The 22,319-nt window shown below is 41.0% G+C and overlaps 1 protein-coding gene across 4 annotated transcripts in view; it reads left to right on the top strand.

Moving 5' to 3' along the window:
- The window catches only part of exoc6b (exocyst complex component 6B), a 101,246-nt gene that overhangs the window by 71,819 nt on the left and 7,108 nt on the right, over nucleotides 1–22,319 (top strand). For 3 of the 4 annotated variants that reach the window (XM_053629101.1, XM_053629100.1, XM_053629102.1), the window contains 2 exons: nucleotides 5,895–6,036; nucleotides 7,964–8,037. In XM_053629101.1, the coding sequence (XP_053485076.1) occupies nucleotides 5,895–6,036; nucleotides 7,964–8,037 (216 nt within the window). The other variant, XM_053629103.1, reaches the window with a different exon arrangement.

Here is a 22,319-nt window from a genome sequence, read left to right as displayed (position 1 = left end):
GTTTGAACGCACACCTTCCAACCAATCAGAATCGAGTATTTAGACACACCACGGTATAAGGGGAGCGTAATGAATGCTGGAATGGAATTAATTTACAGTTCTTGTTTACAGTGTACGCTTCCTTTTTGTGAAGAGTGATTGGTAGGGAGAAACATTTTGAAATACGAGAGTGTTGTAAAACTTGTTTTTTTGCAGTGTAGTGTTTTACCTCATGGGCTTGTGAATGAATTGACCAGTAGTGATGATAATTCCACCATGTAGCTTTGGCAAATCCCAACTACCAGCCTCAAGCTATTTGAAAGTACCTCAATCACATGGATCTTGCAGCACTGAACAATGTTCTGGTGATTCAGGAGAGCAATTTTTACTATTTCTATTATCATCATGAATGAATTCATCCATACTTTGATTCATTGTGTTATTTTATTGATATGTTTTATTTTATTATAAGACAAAACCACATAAATGATTTGCTATTTAAACCTTTCAATTAAAAACAAGCAAAAACCAAAAAGTGACCCCATTTGGCTGTTAGATGAAAAATTATTGGTGGAAATTTCAGTACATACTTGGCCAGCACCTCTGTAATTCTACTCTCATGTTAAAATCTTCAAGCATCTTTATTTTATCGTTTTACTTTCCTTAAATTCAGTCCCCTTCCTGTTTTATGTCCTGTATTATTTCTGTATGTCTCTTTTGTCTCTAGCACTGTACTCCACTGATACTCCACTGTACTCCTCTGTTGTGTGTTTATTTTCACAGCCGTGTGCTGCCGAGTGCTTTTTAATGAGGGCTTTGACGAGTCATTCTTTAATTAAGCACTCTGGCTACCTATTGCTCACCCTCTCCTTCATTCTCCTTCATTCTCTCTCCCTGTCAATGTCCTAAGCTAATTGTTAACATGCCTCTGCCCTGAACTGTAAAACAAGTGTGCTACTGTGAGAGGGGTGTACCTTCCTAAGCTTGCCTCTGTGTGAAACGGAACCCAGGAGACGCACAAAAACGGCCCTGTGAACTGATTCCCTGTCTACCTTAGGGAACGGTCCAGGTCTCGGGACATGCAGGGTCCCACGTTACCCGGTACAGCTGTTAATTGATTTGTTTAGCACTGCATGTGTGTGAGAACATGTGAGTAGTCCTGCGTGTGTGTGTGTGTGTGTGTGTGTGTGTGTGTGTGTGTGTGTGTGTGTGTGTGTGTGTGTGTGTGTGCATCGAGGACGCATGCTCCACAGTTCTCGGACAGTGTTACCGAATGTACACGTGTCATATGTGGTCCCGGTACAAAGGATTCTCCTGATCAGTCATTTTTAATTGTGTCATTTAAACTATATGTTTGTGATTCAGGATTTTCCAGACTGTCAGTGAAGCATTTATGAATATAGTGTACAGGTAAAGAAGGAGCCAGGTATTGAGAGGTTATCCTTCATCGTTATATTCTTGCCTTGTAATGAACATTAGAAAGAAACGACAGCATTTCATTAAACCACTGCACTTGTTGTGTGTACGTATGTGACTGCTTTGTGAAATAGATACTCTTTAGCTGGCTCTTATTCATTTTGGCTATGTTCAGGCTTAAATCTGTATTTTTGTTTTGTTTTGTTTTTTGGTGTACCTGTACCATATTTAAGTAGGAAATATTTTCTCCAGCAAAAAACAAAACATGAAGTCGTTTTTCAGTTAGATTCAAGCCATGTTTGACTTGACTGTTGGATTTCATTTAGTTTTTCTTTTCTTAGTTTTTTTTCTCTAGAAATTTGCAATAAGAACTGTAAACTGCACAAATAAGCATAAAGGTAGGTCAGAGGAGCAGACTACCTGGGCTTGGAGCAGTGTGAACACGTGGCTTGTCCTCTATTCTTGTTTATAACTCTCTGTGATCTAAAGTTTTTGTTTCTGTTGTTTCTGCCAGATACGTTGAGAACCGTGACTGGATGTTGCCCTTAGTATAAGATATATCTACTGTCAAATTTCCCTGTTGGTAGCAAACTAACTTTTCCTTGCCTCACACTAATCAATGTCTGCATGCCTGTGTAATGTAGCTATGCAAGGCAAATGTAACTACAGTCCAAGTAAACAAATCGGATTTGGTCGCTTGTACTTTGTAATGAGATTTAATGTGCACAGATTTGGCCTGCTGTAGGAACACATTTGTTAAATCCTACTCCACAATACACATCGTCACGCTACACTGGTACACATTGTCACACTAATGGTGCTGACTTATTTATTTATTTATTTTTTCTCTCTCTCTCTTTTCTTCTTCTTTATTGTTTAACCCACTTTCCATCAATACTGGGTGGGCATGATATTTCCACATTAGGGTTCCATTATTACTCTCTCTCATGCAAAATCTGTACACAAATGTTAACTATGCCAAATCAATAAAGCCTTTTGCTCCAATCAGACCAGATGACCCGCGCTCGTGAGTGATTGTAATGGCCTCGGCAGGAGACAGGTAATCGTGGGGTTTTCATTTCACAATGAGGAAAAGAAACAACAAACAGCCACTCTTCCTTTGGCCCACATGATTTATTACAGCTATTAGGAATGCAGAGACGAGCGGCCAGAAAGCAAGCGTGTTTATTTTTTAATCACTGTAGTGCCGCACAGGCACCCTAATCATCCGTAATCGCCTAGTTAGGCCTGAAAGTGCTTTAACCTGATTAAAGGCTGACTGGGTTAGCCCACATCATGACTGAGTGTGTGTCTGAAAAAGAGGTATGCAACAAACTGGCGATCAGTGGGGTGTTTGATTAATTATAAGTGTTTGAATACAACCGTTTTACCTGTAACCTCTAACGTTGACCTGAAAAGGTTGCTAAATGTGACAGATCACTTAACATTGATCAACTGGATTCACTGGCATCCACGTGCAAAAGCATCAATATAAGGCTATGCTGTTTTCAGCTTTATTGTCTTCTCAGCTGTCATCTCTTCTGGCCCTTGGTTTCACCTAATTCTTTGCTTTCATGTTTTGCAAGATTTGGTTGGTCAAATAAACGTGTGTGTAATCTTTTGTGGGAAAGTTTATGCGTGTGTCTTAAATCATAATTCTGTTCACAAATATAATCAGCTTCTCATGAAAGGAAGATCAGGATTAAGATGTTCCTCTTGTCAACATGTTTGTACATATGCATGTGGACATGTGCAGTCCTTTTGCCGAAACATATGCAAGCCAGTATAAGACTATTTAAAGAAGCAGTGTGTGATTTCTCATTTCTGCTGCCTGTGGGATGAACTACAGCAATAATACACCAGACCCTGCTTTCTCTATTGAAACTGTGTATGTCTTGAGTCTTTTATCGAAAAGTGGCAGAACTGAGCAGTTTTGTTCTGGCTGGTGTTGAGAAGCTAATTTCAAGGCCAGAAGCAAAAAGCCTGGACTAGGCCATGTCTATTGTAGTACCATATCATGAATTAAAAAAATTTTCACATTTTTTTGAAAATTGCATGATTATTAAACAGGAAGAACTTTGAAATTACAACCAGCACCTTTTACAAATTGACAGTTTGGTACCCAGGAGCAAATAGTGAGATGCCATGGTAGGAACAGAAATAAGCAGTTCATTGTCAGAAGCCAATGTACATGAAGTCAAAGTGAACACGGGTGGGCCAGAAAACTTTCATGATGGCAAGAGGCTGATCAGCTGCTGGTGGAAGTGTTGCACGGATGTCAGCTGCACAACCAAGTATTCTCAGATACAGGTCAAATAATTCTATATATTAAAGTGCACCTATTATGGTTTTTCAAATTTCCAAAAATTACCTTTCATGTACTATGTGTTAGAGCTGTTTGTGAATGTAAAAACGTCTGCAAAGTTTCAAAAATCAAAGCGCACGACAAACGTGGTTATTGATTCCTAAAAGAAGGAACCGATTCTGAACAGCTGAAACGAGTCGTTAGTGATTCCAGATTTACTTCCTGTACTAACCTACTTGGGTTTGTAACAGAAAGTCCCACCTCTGGTCTTCATCGGCTGCTTGCGAACAGACAGGGCTGAAAGTTGTTATGGTAGGGGGCGTTTCTTTTTCGATGCACGCCGAGAGCAGTAGTCCAATCACAACAGACTGGGACATCTGACCACTCAGAGCAAAGTATGCTCTCTGAAAGGAGGAGTTTAGACTGAATCTTTTAGAACGGATCATTGAACGAGTCGTTTGAGACACTGGTGGGGGAAAAAAAGGTAATGCTGCAATTTAAATTATGATCACGTTAAAGTGTTTTTTGACCTTGGACGCATGTAAATCTATTGTATGTGATCTTTAAAACAAAATTAGGCACGTTTCAAAACCATAATAGGTGCGCTTTAATACCTCTGCCGAAAAGAAAATTTATAGTTTGTTCATATTATTTACACTAACCCAATGATTCCCAGTTAAAGGCATCTTACCAAAACCAAATCTTGCTCACCTCTTTCACGTCCCCCGGAGAGTTCCCATTTATCAGACATACTCCTCTGTCTCCTCGCCCCAGCTTTAGGCTTTGGTCCAGCTGTATCTCTTAGCTCCCATTACTCCCACTGTTTGATCAATTACTGCAATCAGCAGGCCAGCCAAATCATTAATTGGTTAAAGTCAATACTTCTAATTTTAGCACTAAACAGCGTTAGGTTGGTGGAGAGCAGGATAGGATTTTGGATGGCAGCTGGAGCACTTCATTTTGTTTTAATTTTTAGAACTGATCAGCTGACCACATTCATCTAACTGCTCTGTTCTGAATAAATGAGCTTACTGTCACCCACATTTGGTTGTGTTGCTCTGGTTGAGAGGGGAGAGTAATGCCATTTCTCCCACCTAGAGAGCAGGGCTATTTTTGCTGTCTTGGACTCATTTTTTCTATATTTCTACTTGCTCAATTTGGTTATCTGGTTTGATTTGATTTTTTTTCCCCCACTGAACAGTAAATTTTAGTTTGTGCCCATTTTATAGAAAATGTATATGGTGAAACATGGTGAAAAAATCAGCCTCATTAATAACGAATAACTGCACTCAAGTTATTTTCTAAGTATAGAATGCCGTACTAGCTTGGAGTCTCAGTAGAGTACTTATTTTAAAACCTTTAAAAGCGTGTTTTCACTCAAATTTAGCAATCGCCATCCCAGGATGGGGATTCTAGTTAATGTGCGCCGTTCTATTTTGTTTCCTTTTATTTAGATTTTCTCTTTTTCCGTCTGTCTCACTGTCTCTTTCTGTTTGTTTCTTCTTTGTAGATTTGCTCTGAAGTAAACCCATTTGGAATAATTTTTTTATGCTCTGCCAGCAGCTAGTGTGGTAGTGTTTTTGTTTTTCATTTTTTACACTATTAGTCAGAAATTAGTCAGATTCCAGGTTCTGTACTCGAGTCTTTTAGCTTTAGTATCAAATTAAAAGCTTTGGATCTATCCTGAAAATTTCCTTCAGAAAAGAATTGGGCAGCAGACAAGGGCATATTTGAGGTTTTTTTTTTTTAAAAATATGTCTTTGTAAGAGAGAGGCACACAAATGGTTTAACTATATTTGAAATTAAGTATTTATTTAGCAAAATATTTTTTCACTACTATGCTAATGTGTCTGTGTTTTGTATGTGTTGGTGTGTTTTAGTATTGTATATTCTACTAAGATCAGTTTTGTACTTGAGTGTGTGCATAGGTTTGATTATCCTACATTAGTTTTCTAGCAGATGTTGTGTGATGTCCTGCCATTTGGTGGGATTTGGAGGGAGATATAAATTGAAAAAGCAAGGCATATACATTTCAGCCTTTTGTTGTTCTGCAATTCTAATTAGTTTAATTCTGCAGGTCTTATGGGTCTTTCCCTCATTTTATGGTGTTTTGTAATTCCCTGTCTTCATAGTAGTCATCATAGTATCTTCCTGTCACTGAACTTTCTTTGTTTTTGTGTCTCTGAATGTGTAGGGAAAGGTTGCTCAGACAGCATGTATGTCTGCGTGTAAACATCTGTCCACCTCCTTGCTGCAGCTGCTGCTTGAAGCTGATGTCAGGCAGGTATCTATGGGAGCACTCCAGCAGTTCAACGTGGATGTCAAAGAGTGCGAGAGTGAGTACAACCGTTATGCATCTTTATATATCAGGCAGTCTTGCATATGGTAGAGACCGATCCCGCACTCCCCAAAGGCATATTGGGGTAGATTGAGAGGAAAAAAAAACCCAATGCATTTTTGGCTCATGATAGAGTTGTGTAGTTTGGCCCATCTTTCCTAGCAGCTTTCTTTGTGACCACAGCTGAAACCGCTTCTGAGCGTCTGACCCAGCCTGGTTAATGGATTTCCCATGATCCTTGCCTTGTGCATGCCATCCCACAGAGATCACAGGCAGAAAGTCAGAATGACCTTCCTCCACGAGACTGCCACATCAACTGCCGTGGTTGCACCATCTGTAGGCATTTTAGTTTTTTGTTTTTTTTTGTTTTCCCACCAGACTGATAAGTACTGTCTCAATGTCAATCACTTTTTAAAATCCCCATAAAATTTGCCATACTGTTGCTTTCATTTTACAGAACCACAAATTTGGGCTATAATCTGAATGCCACTTGAGTGGAAAGCGTTTTAACCTCAACTTTCAGTTTCTGTCTGCATAGATGAGCAAATGTGAGATAGGTTGGGTGGAGGTAATAGAAGGTTTGAGGCAATAAGGCAGAACTAGGCACAAAAATAACTACTCTAACGTAACCACTGGAATAGTCTGAGGATGTGTCTGGAGGAATCCCTCATATCTGTGATGGCTGTAAAGAGGGGTGTGAGAAAAGGAGAGGCAAATGGCTTCTGAGAGTAGCAGGAATTTTAGAGGCTGTGGTAATTTTGTAGTAGAGTGATGCTAATGTCTTGATGCAAGGCTTGCTGTGACCCACTAGGGGTGCTGTGCCGCTTTCCGAATCAAAAGTGTTGTGATTGTCTAGATATCAGGATAGATCATTGATGTGGTTTTGGTCTAATTTAATATTAAGCTCATTAACAATGCTGCAAAAGGACTTGTTCCAGCCTTCAGTCTGTTCTGGACACTGTTTACTTGTTAGTCCATCAAGTGCAAAGTAAACACGGGTATAGAGGAAGTGATGCAACAGTGGAACTTCCACTGAGGGACATTTGTGGTTTATGGTTGTTTTTTTTTGGGGGGGGTGTTTGTGCCCATACATTTCCCTTTGTTTGCTCAGTTTGTATTGTGGCACAAAGAATAAAGCGTTGACGTTTTTTTCTTTGTTTGTTTTTGTCTTGTAATTGTATTTTTGATTTGATGTAGTCTGACATGCATCACATTTACTTTGCTGCCATTTGCCCAAAGTTCCTTATGTTTAGTGCAGGGGTCAGAAATAAAGATGGCAGGCATGTAATCCGCGTGAGAGGGGAAAAAAAGCCCTCAGCGTTGCGAGGAGAAAGGGTTTTCTCCCAGGCTCAGCTTGTTTTGTCTCTGTGTGTCAAACGTTCCGTTTTCTAGAATGGCGAAGCTGCTTGTTTACGGGTTTCCCGCCAAAGCCAGAGAACGCTCTGGTGGCCTCACATCCAACCCTCTGAAACCTTTCGACAATCCCCCTTGTCTTTTCACAAGGTTTTTTCCCCACCTTTGCCCTGTGCTGCGCCACATGTTCAGAAGCATGGTCTCCTCGGTTTCAGGCTGTGGAGGTAAAGGAAGACCCCTTGTCACTCATACTCCACCCTACTCTCTGACTTGTCAGATCAACACTGGGGGAGAATTAATGAGAGTTTGATTATGGTTTTTTTTTTTTTAGGAATAGCACAAAGCCAGTGGCAGACCCAGAGACATGACTCTGTGGCAGGGGCTGCCCTGAACCACCCAGCACTCACCCCCCAGCAACACCCGCAGAACCACCAAAGCCCCCCTCCAATCCACCTCCCCTGCCCCCACTGAACCTCCCCCTGTCCTCCCCTTGTCCTGGCTGTCATCCGTCTGCCAATCTCCCACTCCATGGCGAATTCCCTGCTTTCTTTATCCTTCTCTCTTTCCCACAGGGTTTGCCAGGGCCGGCCCGGTGCCTGGCTTCCAGGGGGACACTCTGCTGCTCGCCTTCATCGACTTGAGACAAGTAGGTCTTTGTTTTTTTCCCACCCCTTTTTCTTTTCTTTCATTCTTCCTTCCCCCTTTCTTCTGTTTTCTCCTGTTTACCCCTAAGCATCCCCTCCTTTCACTTATTCTTTTTCCCCTATCCAGCAGTTCCAACCCCCTAAACCTCTACCTCAGTCCTGGTTTTGTTTGAAGGTTTCTTTCCTTAAGTTGCCCTCAATGTGTGCCTGGGGTTTTTTTTTTCATTCATATCTGTGATCACAAGGCTTTTGATACATACATAACTTTTCATCTGTTCTATTTGGATCAGAAGGGCATTCAAGTCTTTTCTTTTGTTTAATTTAAGGTGAGTCTCTAAGCCAGTTTTTTACAGGTCATCTTATCGCAGTTGCTGCTTTTAACACTTGAAAACTGCATTGCACATCGGACCGTTCCTGTACTTTCAGACCCCACTATTTTGCAATGCCAAAATGATGTCTCGCTCAAAAGCGCACAATCCCTTTGCCTTTCTGTGCATTAGCCATACTAAATCTTTGACTTTTCTCTTGAAGTTTATACAAGGCGTTTCTCTGGAAAAGGCGTAGAGTGTATAGTCTGTGCATGTGTTGTGGTGGTGGGTGGCAAATTAAGGGGTCTTGAGGGGATGGGAAAGAATAAGCCTGGGGGTATGAGGTTCCATATTCGGGACCCCCTCCCTTGCAGCCAAAGTAGCCAACCTGGGCAAATGTCAGAGGCTGAGAGGGGATGACGGATGGGCTGGATGCTCGTGGAGCGGCGGATGAATGAGCTGACAGACAGTGACAGATAGCTCTTTCTTCCAGTAAAACAATCCCGTTTTGTCCCGCCTGCCATCATGATGCAGTGCCACTTGTTTTCATTTAGTTTTTTCTCCTAAAACGATGACTTCACCATGAACAAGTGTGTGTGGTTTTGCTGTGGGGTTTTTTTCTAAGTGGGACAAAATTGTATACCGAGCAAAAGAACGTATTTGCAATGGGTGAATTTTGGTCACCTGTATTGAGTCAGCTGTCTGGATGGGCCACTTGTTATCAGTGTTCTCACAATAATTTCAAAGTGAGGTGGAGTTAGATTATACACCTCCTTTGGTTCCACCCGTTCCCCTCCCTTTTTGTAGCTGTTGTAGAGATCAGGGGTGTCAGAACCAGTGCGTTGACCCAGGCATTCCCCAGTGTGGCTGGCAATGAATACGCCCGATAAATCAACCTGAAGGGCCCGTTTGTGTACCAGACTCCCGGGTCCTGGGATGGGGCTGTGGGTCAATCTTTCTGGAGACAGACAACAGAAAGGTCCGGAAGCTCTGGGAGGGGTTTGGTGAGAATCTTGAGCATTGCTTTATACTTCAATCTGAAGAGAAACAAATATGAAAAGAGAGTGAAGCATCCAGACTTCAGGAGACATTGTGGTATAAGTAGGACAAATGAAGAAACATTGACATGTTGATGGGACTGAAGATAGAAAGTTGGTAAAACAAAGATGAGAAAAGCTCTTCAAAAAGTGTCAATTTTTATATATATTCTTACTTTGATTTACATTCTCAATGGGACTTCACACTGTAAGAACAAAACATCTCAGAATAGGAGAGGATGGTTCTTTCCCTCACTTGTCTCATAGCCTTCCTAGCATTCTTGGACTGCTTCATTTTGTCTGCAGAAGTGATGTAGAAATAAACAGCTGTGACTGTTACAAAGAGAGTCAGTCTTTTCCGACAGACAGAGTGAAAAAGCAGAAGTGGGCAGTGTAAACAGTGCTGCTGGCTGCAGCTCAGTGCTGTGCAGCTATATTTAGCGGCAGAGAGTCTTGTGGTGGTGGGAACCCTTGGCCGGCCTTGGTGTGTGGGAGGCCTGCTGGACTCTGTGGCATGGCAGCACACATCACCACCCCTACCCCCAGGCATTGTACACACCCTTGGTTAAAGCCAATCATAACTTTGCCCTCAATCTTCTGCCTGCCCAAAATTCCTCCCGAGACTTACAGTAGTTTTTCAGCAGAGGCTTTTGATGATATGAGAGTCCATGAAGACTTTAAAGTATACTGTATGAAGCAAACATTTGTTTTGGGTGACTTATCATAAAATGACTTTGCCTTGGTTAAAATTTCTGTGTAATGTGAGATCTTTTGGCTAGATCTGTCTAGAGCCAGCGAACTATTCGGACCTTTGATATACATTTGCAGCAGCTGGAGGGCCTGAGTAAAGCTGTATATTGGTTCACTGTACTTTGGCAGGTATATCGCAGTCAGACTAATAATATCTTTGGCAAACAATTCTCTAGTATAGGGAGGAAAAATGGCCAAACCAAAAAGGCTAGGTTTGAGTGTACCTTAGGATCTTCTCCCCCTCACCTCATGTGGCAGTTTTACAGGGAGATGGGGGGTTGGAAATTTGGTTCCGTTTACCCTAAGTTTCGGAGCCAGGAGGCTGCTGTGCATTTTTGTGGCCTGTCCGCAGGCATTATTCCTGAATTCTTGGAATGTGTTTAAAATGTCCAATGGAAAATGCTTTTCTGTTCTTACTGGTTCTGCACAGGATTTCTCCGGTCTTACAAGAAACCAATATTTGCACCTTATTGTAGTGCCATTACTGGTGTCAGTTGTGGTTAATCTGTCACTACAACCAGATTATTTATATTATATATATGCACCTTGATAGCATGGACATTTGTAACTAAACAGTCAGTTCTTTTTTTTTTTTACTACTTTATTCTCAGTGTCTTTCATGACTTCCGAACATTTTTTAAAACCTTGTTGCAATTACAGAAACTATTTGTCTGTGGACATTAATCACCTTTCTATCTGTTCTCTTGTACACTACAGTTATTATTGAACCTCAGCTATGATCAGTCAGTAATGTATGAGCATATACTTAAAGACAAGACAACTGTGTTGGTATCCTGACCTGGTTTTGATGGTTTTTCTGTGACACCTTGAAGATTTATTCCTTTTTTTGTCAAAGTTTTGTGCAAAACAAAAAATGAGATTTTGTATAACATTTTGATTCTGAAAGGTTTAAATAGTTGAGTTCACCAATGCAGTGTGAGGCAGGGACAGGTTGAGGGATGGGAAGTGCAAAAGTTAGTCACCTGGTTAAGAGTATAACTAATACAAAGGATAGTGCATGCTAACTAGACAGGACCACAGGATAATATTTGGATGGATTATATGGCATAGTTAAGAAAGTGCGGAACATAGCTGTGCACTTGTAAAGTCACAGCAGCTTATGAATTAAAAACCTGTGCAAAAAATGTTGTTTACATTGTGCCCTATCCTGCAATTTAACGGGAGAACCATTTCTAGCTAGCAGTGATAGCTAGTGAAACCTAATGGAAGTATAAGTGTACCATAGCAGCAGAATACTGTCCATACGATATGCTTTAATGTTTAAAGTGGATGTGTATAGTAATGGTCTTATGATGGTGCATGTTGGAATTTGTTTTGATTAGTCCTGGTGGGAATTGGGGGGGGGGGCAGTCTATAGTCTGACTGCCTCAGGGAAGACACTATTGCTGAGTTTGTTAATGGTGGCACAGATGCTCATATACCTTCAGCCAGATGGCAGGAGGGTGAAGAATCCATGAGATGGGGGAGGGGGTCTTCCACCAAGCAGGTGGCCTTGACAATGCAGTGCTTTTGGTAACATGGTAACATGCATTGATGATTCATACAAAACCCTGATGATCTTCTCAGCTATTCTCACATTCTACTCTAGGGTCTTGCTGTCTGAGACGGTAGAGTTCCCAAACCAGCCAGTGAGACAGCTGATGAGGACACCCGCTATTGTTTCCTTCGTGAAAGTGGTTAGGATGGAATGTGGGAAGTTTGTCTTCCTCATTCTTTGCAAGAATTAAGTTATACTGTTGTCCTTTCTTGGCTAAGGTGTTGAGGATCCAGGTGAACTTATCGATGATGTGCACACCAAGCAGCTAGGAGCTTTTGACTCTCTCCTCAGATTTCTGGTTCCAAATTTCAGCCAAGGAATGTAAGGGAATCTGAAGAATGTTTGTTTTTTTCTTTTTTCTTTTCTTTTTTCTTTTTTCTCCCCCCCTCAGTAAACAAGGCAGATCTGCATTAAACAGTTTTGAATCTTTAATTTTGTGCCACTGACTTGGAAGCTTTACTGAAACCATAATTGACCACCCACCAGTTTTTTTCAGTGCATCAGAAGGGGTGAAAAATGGGGGGGAAATGACCTACTTTGGTCTGTTCTTCACACTCCTGCACAAAGATTAGAGTTATGCATCAGGACTGGGATCCTGCATGACCTAGCATAAAAGTGGCCAGAGTGGGCAATTTTTACTTTTATGCAGGGGAGCAAGTGGTCAGATATGAAGCTTATGTCCCTCAGTGGTGGAATGAACTTCTAACCTCAATCTGGACAACAGAATCTGTCACTATCTTCAAAAAACAGCTAAAGACCCATCTCTTCTGTGAGCACGTAACTAACCACTAAAATGCCAACTGGCTCTTACACCTCTACTCTGCGCACTTTGCTTTTCTAAAACTCAATTAAAAGATCTTGTATAGTAGCACTACTTGTATTTTTCTCCACTTGATTTATTGCTTTGCTTGTATTTCCTCATTTGTAAGTCGCGTTGGATAAAAGCGTCTCCTAAATGAATAAATATAAATGAATAAATAAATTATGGGACAAAGAAAGGGCACATGGGCGCATAACGGGTGCTTGTGCAGTGCTGTGTGACACATTTAACATGTTCATTCATCCTTGAATAAGTGCTGATTTACTCAAACTATTGCAGGCAGGTTCAATTATGGCTGACGTGGGCGGGATTGGTTAGTATTCCTTCGGGATGGGACTGGGATTTAAAAAAACACATGTAGAGCCTCATGGAATCTACGTAACTGCAGAGACAGCATAACAGGATGTGTTGACTGCTAGTATTAATCGTGACTTATGGCTCATCGGGGCAAATGTTGGGCAAAGTTGCTTCTGAGTAGCATGGAATGGGACATATTGCCAGGATATCTGAATTCTGCGTGTTGCATTCTTCCATTGTCAGCAGTATATTTTACATTGTAATTTGAAATGACAAAAATGTACCTCTCCATATGGCACTTCTGTTCCCTCTCTCTCTCTCTTCATAATTCTTGGTTTAAAATAAGTCTTTGACCAGAATTGAACTTTTATTAAAAGAAAATGAAGGTATCAATGTCAAACTGAGCTCTGGGAATTCTCACAAAGTTCTCCCTTTCTGCAAGTTCAACATAGTGGGAGTTTCCCAAGTTGGCGTTAAACATTTCCCAGTAGAGCAAGTGCAGTGCCAGTCTGCTTGGATCAAGCATTGCACTGTGCATTACCTGTCTCTACAGTCATTACCAAACCTTCTCTACCACCCACAAATTTTCAATTCTTATTCATCAGTACTTACCTAATATGTTAGGTGTTAGTATGTTGTGCATCTGAGTTGGAATAGATTCTTGTTTTGCTTGTGAAGTTTATATTTGTCACGTTGTGTTTAGGCTTCACAGATGACCGAAACCTCCGCTAACTAATTTGTACCATCATATATCATAGTGATGGCACACTGTACACCTGCCATGTAGCTGCAGAAAGTGATCTTATGTTGAGTCTCTGTGCTCCGTAAATAAGCAGCATGAAAAGATTTTTCCCCTGCGTATAGCAGCACAAGTCTGCCTGAACTCAAGGAGTTGGGTAGAAGACGAAGGAATTGGGAATATATAAACAGAGTAAGTGAGAAGGCAAAATCTCCGGCAGTGACGTCAGCAGGATGGACTGAACCATGGGCTGAGCATGTGTTTGTGTTTCTAATGGAATACAGTCACATGTAGGTCAAGCACAGCTTTTCTTGAACCCAGAACTTATAAGGTTCAGTAGCTGGGGTCAGACAGACCGGAGGAAAGTGGATTGGTGTAGTTTAGGAATAATGGAGGATGAAACCATCTGGCCCGTGCTATTCTCATTATACTCTAGACCTGCACGTTCTGTACATCAGGTCTATGTGGTGCCGAAAGTGTAACGATAACTATCAGAAACTAGATCTGTGTGGGGCTCCAGCGTGTACGGAGCAGTTCAGGTTTTCTTGTTGTTTCACAGGCAAAAACAGAAATATCAAGTTGGGATGTGTTAAAAGCATTAGAGCTGAAAGTAGGAGGGATAAGTCGAGTAAGAAAAGGAACTGGGGCAATTCCAGTCCTCTTGCCATCTCTCCATAGACAGCTAAACAAGCCACTGACAGGTGTCACAGTGTAATTGTTCTGTCTTGCTTCCTCTCAGTGGCCAGAGTGTGTCATGCTTAACTCTGTCGCCCCTGCTCTTTTTCAATGGCCTGCCAGTGTGTGGCAGTGAAAGGCCTGTTTAAGGTCCTGTCACAGGTCTCCAGGGGTCAGACTGATGAGCTGCCCTGCTTGTATGGAGTCGCTGAGGGAGCAAAGATTCTACCATGCAGGGGGTTGACATCTCTCTTTGCATCAGAGTACTCTTCACTCCCATGAGGATGACACACTGTGTGTGTTCTTGTGGTGAAGATGGATACTGAAGTCTCAACTGATTCTTTTTCATTTGGCTCACTCTAGAGTACTAAACAGTGTCCTTTTTCTCTCTCTCTCTCTACCATGCAGTGAAGACATCGTGACACACCAGGGCAATGAATCCCTCCAAAATGTCTCTTTCAGCAGAACATCTCTTTCAAAACAGCCACATATCAGGAGCGGATAGTTGGGGATGTTGTGTTTTTGTACAAAGCTGACAGGATGATTGGTTGTGATTCCAGGTCCGGGGTAGAGTTTCCACGAAGACGCACACTGAAGCTCATAATTCATGTTGGACCATGCGTGCTAGCATTGTGATGCTGTCTCTGCGATACATATTGATAGGTTTTGTAGATATAGTCTTTCCTTTCTTAGTCTTTGAACCATGTAATTTGACAGACCACTATCTTTCCTTAGCAAAGTAGTGTAGTATTTAACCCCCCTCTTTCATTATTTGAGGTTTTGACTTTGAATACTTGTATGGTAACAACTAGTTACTTATTTTAGTTCTAGAGTTTTGGGGTTGGTGGTTTTAGTATTTTGGAGTTGCAGAGTTGAAACCTCTTTGTGCTCTTTCAAGCACCTTGACAAGTTTGAATAACTAGTCACAATAGTATAAAGGACGAGGGACTTTTGGGATAACCCCCCCCCCACCACCACCCTTTATAGGTTTTTTTCCCCCCCAATGATCAGATTAAGGATTGGCTATAGACAGATACCAGCTAAGCGTGACATCAGATATTTGAGTCATGGATGTGTGGTTCAAATACTTAGGGGCCTACAATGTCTGGGGTGGAGATGCATTTGGAGTATAGATACAGTTAATAACTGAATTAATTTTAGTCCAAATTTCAGGATGAACCTTCATATTAAGCGTTCATTGTTCATTAGTGAACAATGAGCACTATTTAATAGTGAAGTCACTAAGTAGATGATGCAAATGTAAAGATAAGTGCAACTGAAATTATAAGAATGAATTACTGAACTGGTAGTTTTCACTCAGGGGAACTGCACTGAGAAGACAGCAGAAGAGAAAGGAAAAGGATGGAGGGCAAAAGAGGGAGGAGGCAGCAAAAGGGAACGACAAGTGTGTGAAGTGTGGGGCTATGAACTCATCCTGCCCCCAGTGCACGCTGGCTGACCTTCCTGTACTTAACCGCCAGAACCAGTCCAGGTGTAATCACTTTCTCCAGCCTTCTTCCTGTCTTTCCGTCTTGGAGTGAAGACGGAGAGAGAATATGTGAGGGAGAAGGGGAGGGCCAGTCAAGTGGCCTCCGGCCGACCCTGCTTGCGTTTCCCTGGAGCCAATGGACGATAAGCCTGACGTGCTATCTGTCTGTCTCCCTTTTTCTTGTTCTTTCCCTCTATTTCTCTCCTTCTTTCTGTGAAAATTGGCAGTGTTGGGAGAGAGTTGTATGTTAAAGCTGTAAAGCTTTGTGTGTAATACATACACACATAGAGCACCTACAAGAAGACCGAGTGCTGACCCTCAAGTAACCCTGGCTGCTGTCCAGCAAGGGAGTCTCTCAGGATCTAGAGTCTGATCTCTTCTATCTTTAACACTCCAGCTCACCATCAGCTTAACTCAGCACGTGGAGCTGTGTCCTTACAGAACACCCTGGGTTGCTGGGGGACAGAAATGGATATATTTTTTTTCCATTTTCTTACCTCCTCATATTCCTCTCTGTCTGCTCCAGTTTGTCTTTTTCCAAACATTTATTTTGTACTGACCATGAAAGTTTGGTATAAACCATCTCAAGACATCCAGGCTTTCTACCTTTAAAAAAATTATGATCTTTTCCTCTCTGTCATTTCCTTGCCTTTTTTTTTGTCATTTATTTCCTTGTGTTCTTTTGAAAATATTCTCTCTGAGAGTTGATGGTAAAGTAGTTTTTGTTTCCTTATGACCTGAATTTCAACCCTCATTGCCTCTTACTGGAAAGCCTTATGTGTGGTAGGTCAATCACTAATGCCAATTTCATTGCCACTCAGATCTTGAAATAGGTTTTTGGTGAATTCCAGTGGAAGAACAAGCACTGGCGTGACTTTATTGTCTACAATGGCGAACTCTCACTCACTCGTATTATTATTTTTTATTCAGGAATCCATTTCTCTTTTTATCTTCATGGTGTGGCAACTGTGAGTAAGTGGACTTTGGATAGTAGCCTTTCTCTGACCCACATCGCAAATGTTGTCAGAGTCCATGTTGTACAGTCACACAAAAAGGAAAAAGGTTCACCTTGTCTGATTATACCTCTATCAAAGTGTTTTCAAAGCAGTCTAATCTAAAAAAATAACTTATTTGCTCCTGTGCATGCACACAATCTTCAGTGTTTAGCCTCGGTTATAAAAGCATTTTGTCAAGCTCCTTTAATCCCATTCCAGTAAGTCTTTAAAGAAAAATAAATGTCAGTGCAGACCTTTTTGATAAATTTTGGTTTCTGGAGTCATCAACACAAGATTTTCTTACTTATTCACAGTTATAAACTGTGCTTTGTACTTCTTTCTGTCAGCGTTTTCACAGGATTGCAAGACCTGTTCTCAGACCATGTCACGTTAATGAAATATGAACTTCTGTGCCCTCATAAAGACGTGCGTTAGAAGACTTGTGTTGAGGAATACCCCATGTGTCTCCCTAGCATTTTCTCCAATGATGCCTGAAAAAGAGACCTTCCCATCTATTGTCTTTGCTTTTTTGCTTCACTCTCAGTTTAGATGTTTGTGATCAGCACACAGGTCTGACCGTTCCAGCGCACTCTTGCCCTGGTGATAACTCTGCCTTGTCTGAATGGACAGGAAGGTGAGAAGGAGGCCACGTCTTCCCCAAGTTAATTCATACTCTGCGTTGTCAAACACTTATTAATTTCCAGCAACTCAAAACATGCCTAAAAAACAGGAGCAATGCAGATTTCCTCATGCTTGACAGGTTGGGTGGTTCTGAATGGCCAGTTGGTACATGCAAATAGTGCTATAAAAATGCTATATGTCAGCTGAGCAGTTGCTGTGATTACTGATGCATGTCTTTCTTTACTTGCTCTCATCCATTCCTCTCACCATGTTGATGCAGATGGAGAGAAGTCCCATGTCACTGCACTTTCTTCATGTTTGGTTGAACTCGATACATCTCCCTGCATTAGACTTGTGTGATTTTATAACAATTCAATAGTTCAATGATTCAAAATGATATTGCACTACCATGATATCCAGTGACGTTTACTACAATTATATTATATAACCAGACCTAGCAGCCATTACACATTTTGCTAACTAGTATACCAGTTGAGTTATCACTCTCAAATGAGTCAAAACAGTAGTTTCCCTGGAATAAAATGAACTAATTGACATATGCATCTAGAATGATTTACGCAGGTGTATTGAACTTTAATATCCACCCAGAAGCCCTGCTTTCTTACCCCCTTACGTGGTCTTAAGGTGCCCTCAAGTTTTGAGTTCATTAATATGAAATGATGATAAATTTTTGTTTTGTTTCTCGTTTTCCTGCCTCATGCATGCCACGCCAAGAAGTAGTGTCATGTTCTCAACAGAAACTTGAGCACTATGCAGCATTTATGCCTTCTCTGTAGCGCACATGTATGCAAAGGGTAGTCATATTTTGCCCCAGTGATAACTCTGCCTTGTCTGAATAGGCAGGAAGGTGAGAGGGAGGCCATGTCTTCCTCGGGCTAATTCATACTCCTGCTGTCAAACATCTTTGAATTACTCTCTGCAACTCTACTAAACAAGTGTCAAAACAAAATCACACAGAAGGACACCCCTGTGACCCTGAAATCCATTATACATTATACAGTATGTGATTTACATCACCTGTTTTGTTAGTAATAATGAGTCTTTCCCATCCAAGGGCACTTTATAATACTTAAAAAAACAATAGACATATAACTTGGACAGACAAAACATTCAGACAAAAATACATAATTTATGCTATCTGGAATTAGCATGATAAATGGCTGGAACAAATGCTGGACTAGATTGGGATAAGAGTGTTAGTGTTGTGTGAAGTGGTGTGTTGATCTGTGTGCTTAGCACGTGTAGTAGTTGTGGCAAGTTTGTGTTGAGCTAGTGAATTCCAAAGTTTTTATGCTTTTGTGCTGAGCAAGCTGCCACTCGTGGATGTATGAGGGATGCCGAGCAGCCCAGTGTTAGAAAAACCCAAGAGTGGGTGTGAATAGATGTTGAAGGGCAGATTTGGGTGTGTGTGTGTAGGGGTGGGGGGGTGTTTGAGATGAGGAATAATTTTATATAGGTGAAATGGGAAGGCAGTGTCACCAAGCACTATGATATGGGTGGGTGAGGAGTAAGAGATTTGGGACTGAAAATATTGTCATCTCTGTAAAAAAGTAAACAAGGTCCATTCTGGCAGATGATACTGCAAAAGAGAGCATGTGAAGGATTAAAAAAAAAAAAAAAATAGTATGGAACCATGAGGAATATCTTGTGACTGTGTCAGATTTATAGAGATTTCTAGATTTATATAAAACAAATGATTGTGTTTGGTTGGATCTGAACAAGACTAGTGCGCTTATACCCAAAGCACCCAAGAGGGTTTGTAGATGAGGGAAGCGAACGTTATAATAAACGCTATTTGTAGCAACATGGACATCACAAAAGTTGTAGCAGGAAGCAGGAAAGTTGCGCAAGTTGCGTAAAAATAGCAGTAGTATACAATTAATATTTGTATCAGAGTACAAGAAATGAATGTTGTGTATTGTAGTGACCAAACACTAAAGGAAGCAAACGTGACAACTGTACAAACTCTGGACAAGATGCTGAGGCTGGGTGAGAGTATGCTACAAAATACTATATAAACATGGCTGATATATTCAACACTAGGTTCATGCTGAAATGTTTCTTTAATAATGCCCAGGGGAACTAAAGATGGCTGGAAGAAAGGCTTCTACAGAATGCTTCTTTGTGCCTGTTGTCTTTGCATTTTTGAGCAAACCTTTAGATAACACCATTATGATGGTCTTCATGAAGTTTTTATTTATTCATTAACCTGTATCTGTTACTTAGTCTTATGTATATCCCAAGGGCTTTATTCTTGCTCAGTGTATATGTGCTTTTGTGGTCTGCGTGACCGTTTCACCACACCATTGCCCCACTGATAACTTTTGCTTCTCTGGAGAGCACAGGAAGGTGAGTTTGGGGCCGTTCCTTCCCCAGGCTGAGTCTCTAGCTTCTCAGACAGAGTGGCCCCAGGACGAATTCTGTTTTCACTCGATCCTGATGTAGCCTGCTGGCTATGAGGACTGATAACACAGTAGTGTGACCCAAGTTGGGGTTCAGTGCAGAGGCACCGTGCAGTGATCTCATTCCGAAAAACCTGCCAGAGTGCATACAACCGATTTGTAAATAAGAAATAAATATAGTGTAACTGACATTTCGGACACAGTATGGCCAAATAACTTCGCTTATTTTTGCTCTGTGAGCGGATTCCGAAGAATCCACAGTCACTGTTAACTAGTCAGTTTTTTTTTTTTTTCATCTTCACCTGACGAGCTTGAAATTTAAATGTTACATGGTGAACATGGGCAAGCAGAGTATTACATACAGTGAAACATCCCAGTGCTTTTATACTAAATATAAGCACTCTTGGAACGCTGCTCGTTCAATCAGTTTAGTGGACAGGAACTAACTGTTGTATAAGTATGTAATATAATATAGGTCAGATCTTCTACCGTCCTGATATCATTGCAGTTGCCCTAAAAGTTATTAGAGAAACGTCCCATTTTGAATTTTCCAGCTCTTCATCTCTGTTTGTAACTTGTGTTTGTTCTTCTGAAGTGTCTAGTGGGTGACCTGGATACACTCAAGATTCTACAAAGTTAATGCTCCTCAGTCTAATTTGATTCTTCTTCATACATTGCTCAATTTCTTTTGGCCACTTAGACTGTCCAGTCTACTGTATCTCAGCTCTTCATATTCACCAAGTTCCTTTTCTTTTTTTTTTTTTTTTGGTGGTTTCTCTCAACATTCTCTCTTTTCCTTTTTTGAGTCACATGTTCTGTCTCCCTACATTGACTGCTTCAAGTCTTTATCTCATGTCAACCTGACAAACCGGGGAAAACACATTTCTGACAAAGGATAATATCTGTTGACTGACAGCGCTACCACTCCTCAGCACTTAGGCTGCAGCAGAGCTTGTTCTCCACCTTACTGTGTTTGTGAAGGCTTTGAACATACCAGCAGAAGACAGGAGCTTAAACTCTGTCAGTCTTGATAACCTCATAAGATAACCTTTGACCATTTTGGAGTGCTGCTATTCAAACTGAAATATGGCCAGCAACATTGGGAGCCACTTTCCCTCTGATTCAAACCCTGATAATGCTTCTTATCTCTATCTTACTCTGCCTTTATGCTGAGTGATGCTTCTGTATTTTTTCTTTTGTCCATCTTTCCTTTTTTTTTTTTTTTTTTCCCCTCATTCCTTATCCCTCTGCTGGCAAGGCCCACACACATATAGGCATGCTGAGTGCTTCCACTTAGTATAGACTTTTATTTTTTTGGTTAACCACAAAGCAGAAGCCGAAACTGTCAATCCAGGTCAGTGTTCAGATAAGACGTCAACGTTATTTAGGCAGCAGGAAAGAGGTTTGAGATGGAGATGACCTTGTTGACGGAAAGGGTGATGAGGTTGACTCATCTGGTGTCAGTCACTGATTTTCATTCCTTAAGCTGACAAAGCAAAAAATTAACACCATTTATTCCATGGACTACTTGCTGTCTGAATCACATTTCAAAACATATCTTTTTAGCCTCAGATAAATCTCATAAATAAGAGACACATACAAGGATTTGTGTGGACACAGTCATGGATACTTTTTTTGTCCTAGTGAGGGAATGTGCTCAAGCGATTTTTGAAGGCTCTGATTTAGAAACATGATACCTAAGGTACCGTCAACAGTCCCGCCCACCCTGAAATGGGGAAAAATGTGAAGTCACATGGTACATCGTCTATATAGTTCTTTCACAAATCACTAGTCAAAGTTAAAAACTGAAGTGAATGTGTATAGGTGCATCTAACAAAATTAGAATATCATGGAAAAGTTAATTTTTTCCGTAATTTAATTCAAAAAGTGAAAATTTCATATATTCTAGATTCATTACACATGAAATGAAATATTTCAAGCCTTTTTTTTGTTGTAATCTTGATGAGTATGGCTTTACAGCTCATGGAAATCAAAAATCCAGTATCTCAAAATATTAGAATAAAGAATTTACAATAAAGAAATGTCAACTTTCTGAAAAGTATGTTAATTTATTCGCTCAATACTTAGTCAGAGCTCCTTTTGCACGAATTACTGCATCAATGCGGCGTGGCATGGAGGCAATCAGCCTGTGGGACTGCTGAGGTTTTATGGAAGCCCAGGTTGCTTTGATAGCAGCCTTCATCAGGTCAGCACAGTAATACCGTGCTCAGCAAACCAGTTACTAGTCGTTTTGGCACTGTGGGCAGGTGCAAAGTCCTGCTGGAAAAGGAAATCAGCATCTCTGTAAAGCTTGTCAGCAGATGGAAGTGTGAAGTGCTCTCCTGGTAGACGCTGCATTGACTCTCGACTTGAGAAAACAGTGGACCAACACCAGCAGATGACATGGTACCTCAAATCATCACTGACTGGAAACTTCACACTGGACTTCAAGCAACTTGGATTCTGTGCCTCTCCACTCTTCCTCCAGACTCTGGGACCTTGATTTCCAAATGAAATGCAACATTTACTTTGATCTTCCCCATGATTGTGGTTGTGTGACCAGACTGGGAGA

Source organism: Ictalurus furcatus, chromosome 7, assembly GCF_023375685.1.
Source record: "Ictalurus furcatus strain D&B chromosome 7, Billie_1.0, whole genome shotgun sequence".
NCBI lineage: Eukaryota > Metazoa > Chordata > Actinopteri > Siluriformes > Ictaluridae > Ictalurus > Ictalurus furcatus.
The sequence above is the reverse complement of the archived record's forward strand: the minus strand, read 5'-3'. Positions and strand labels throughout refer to the sequence as shown.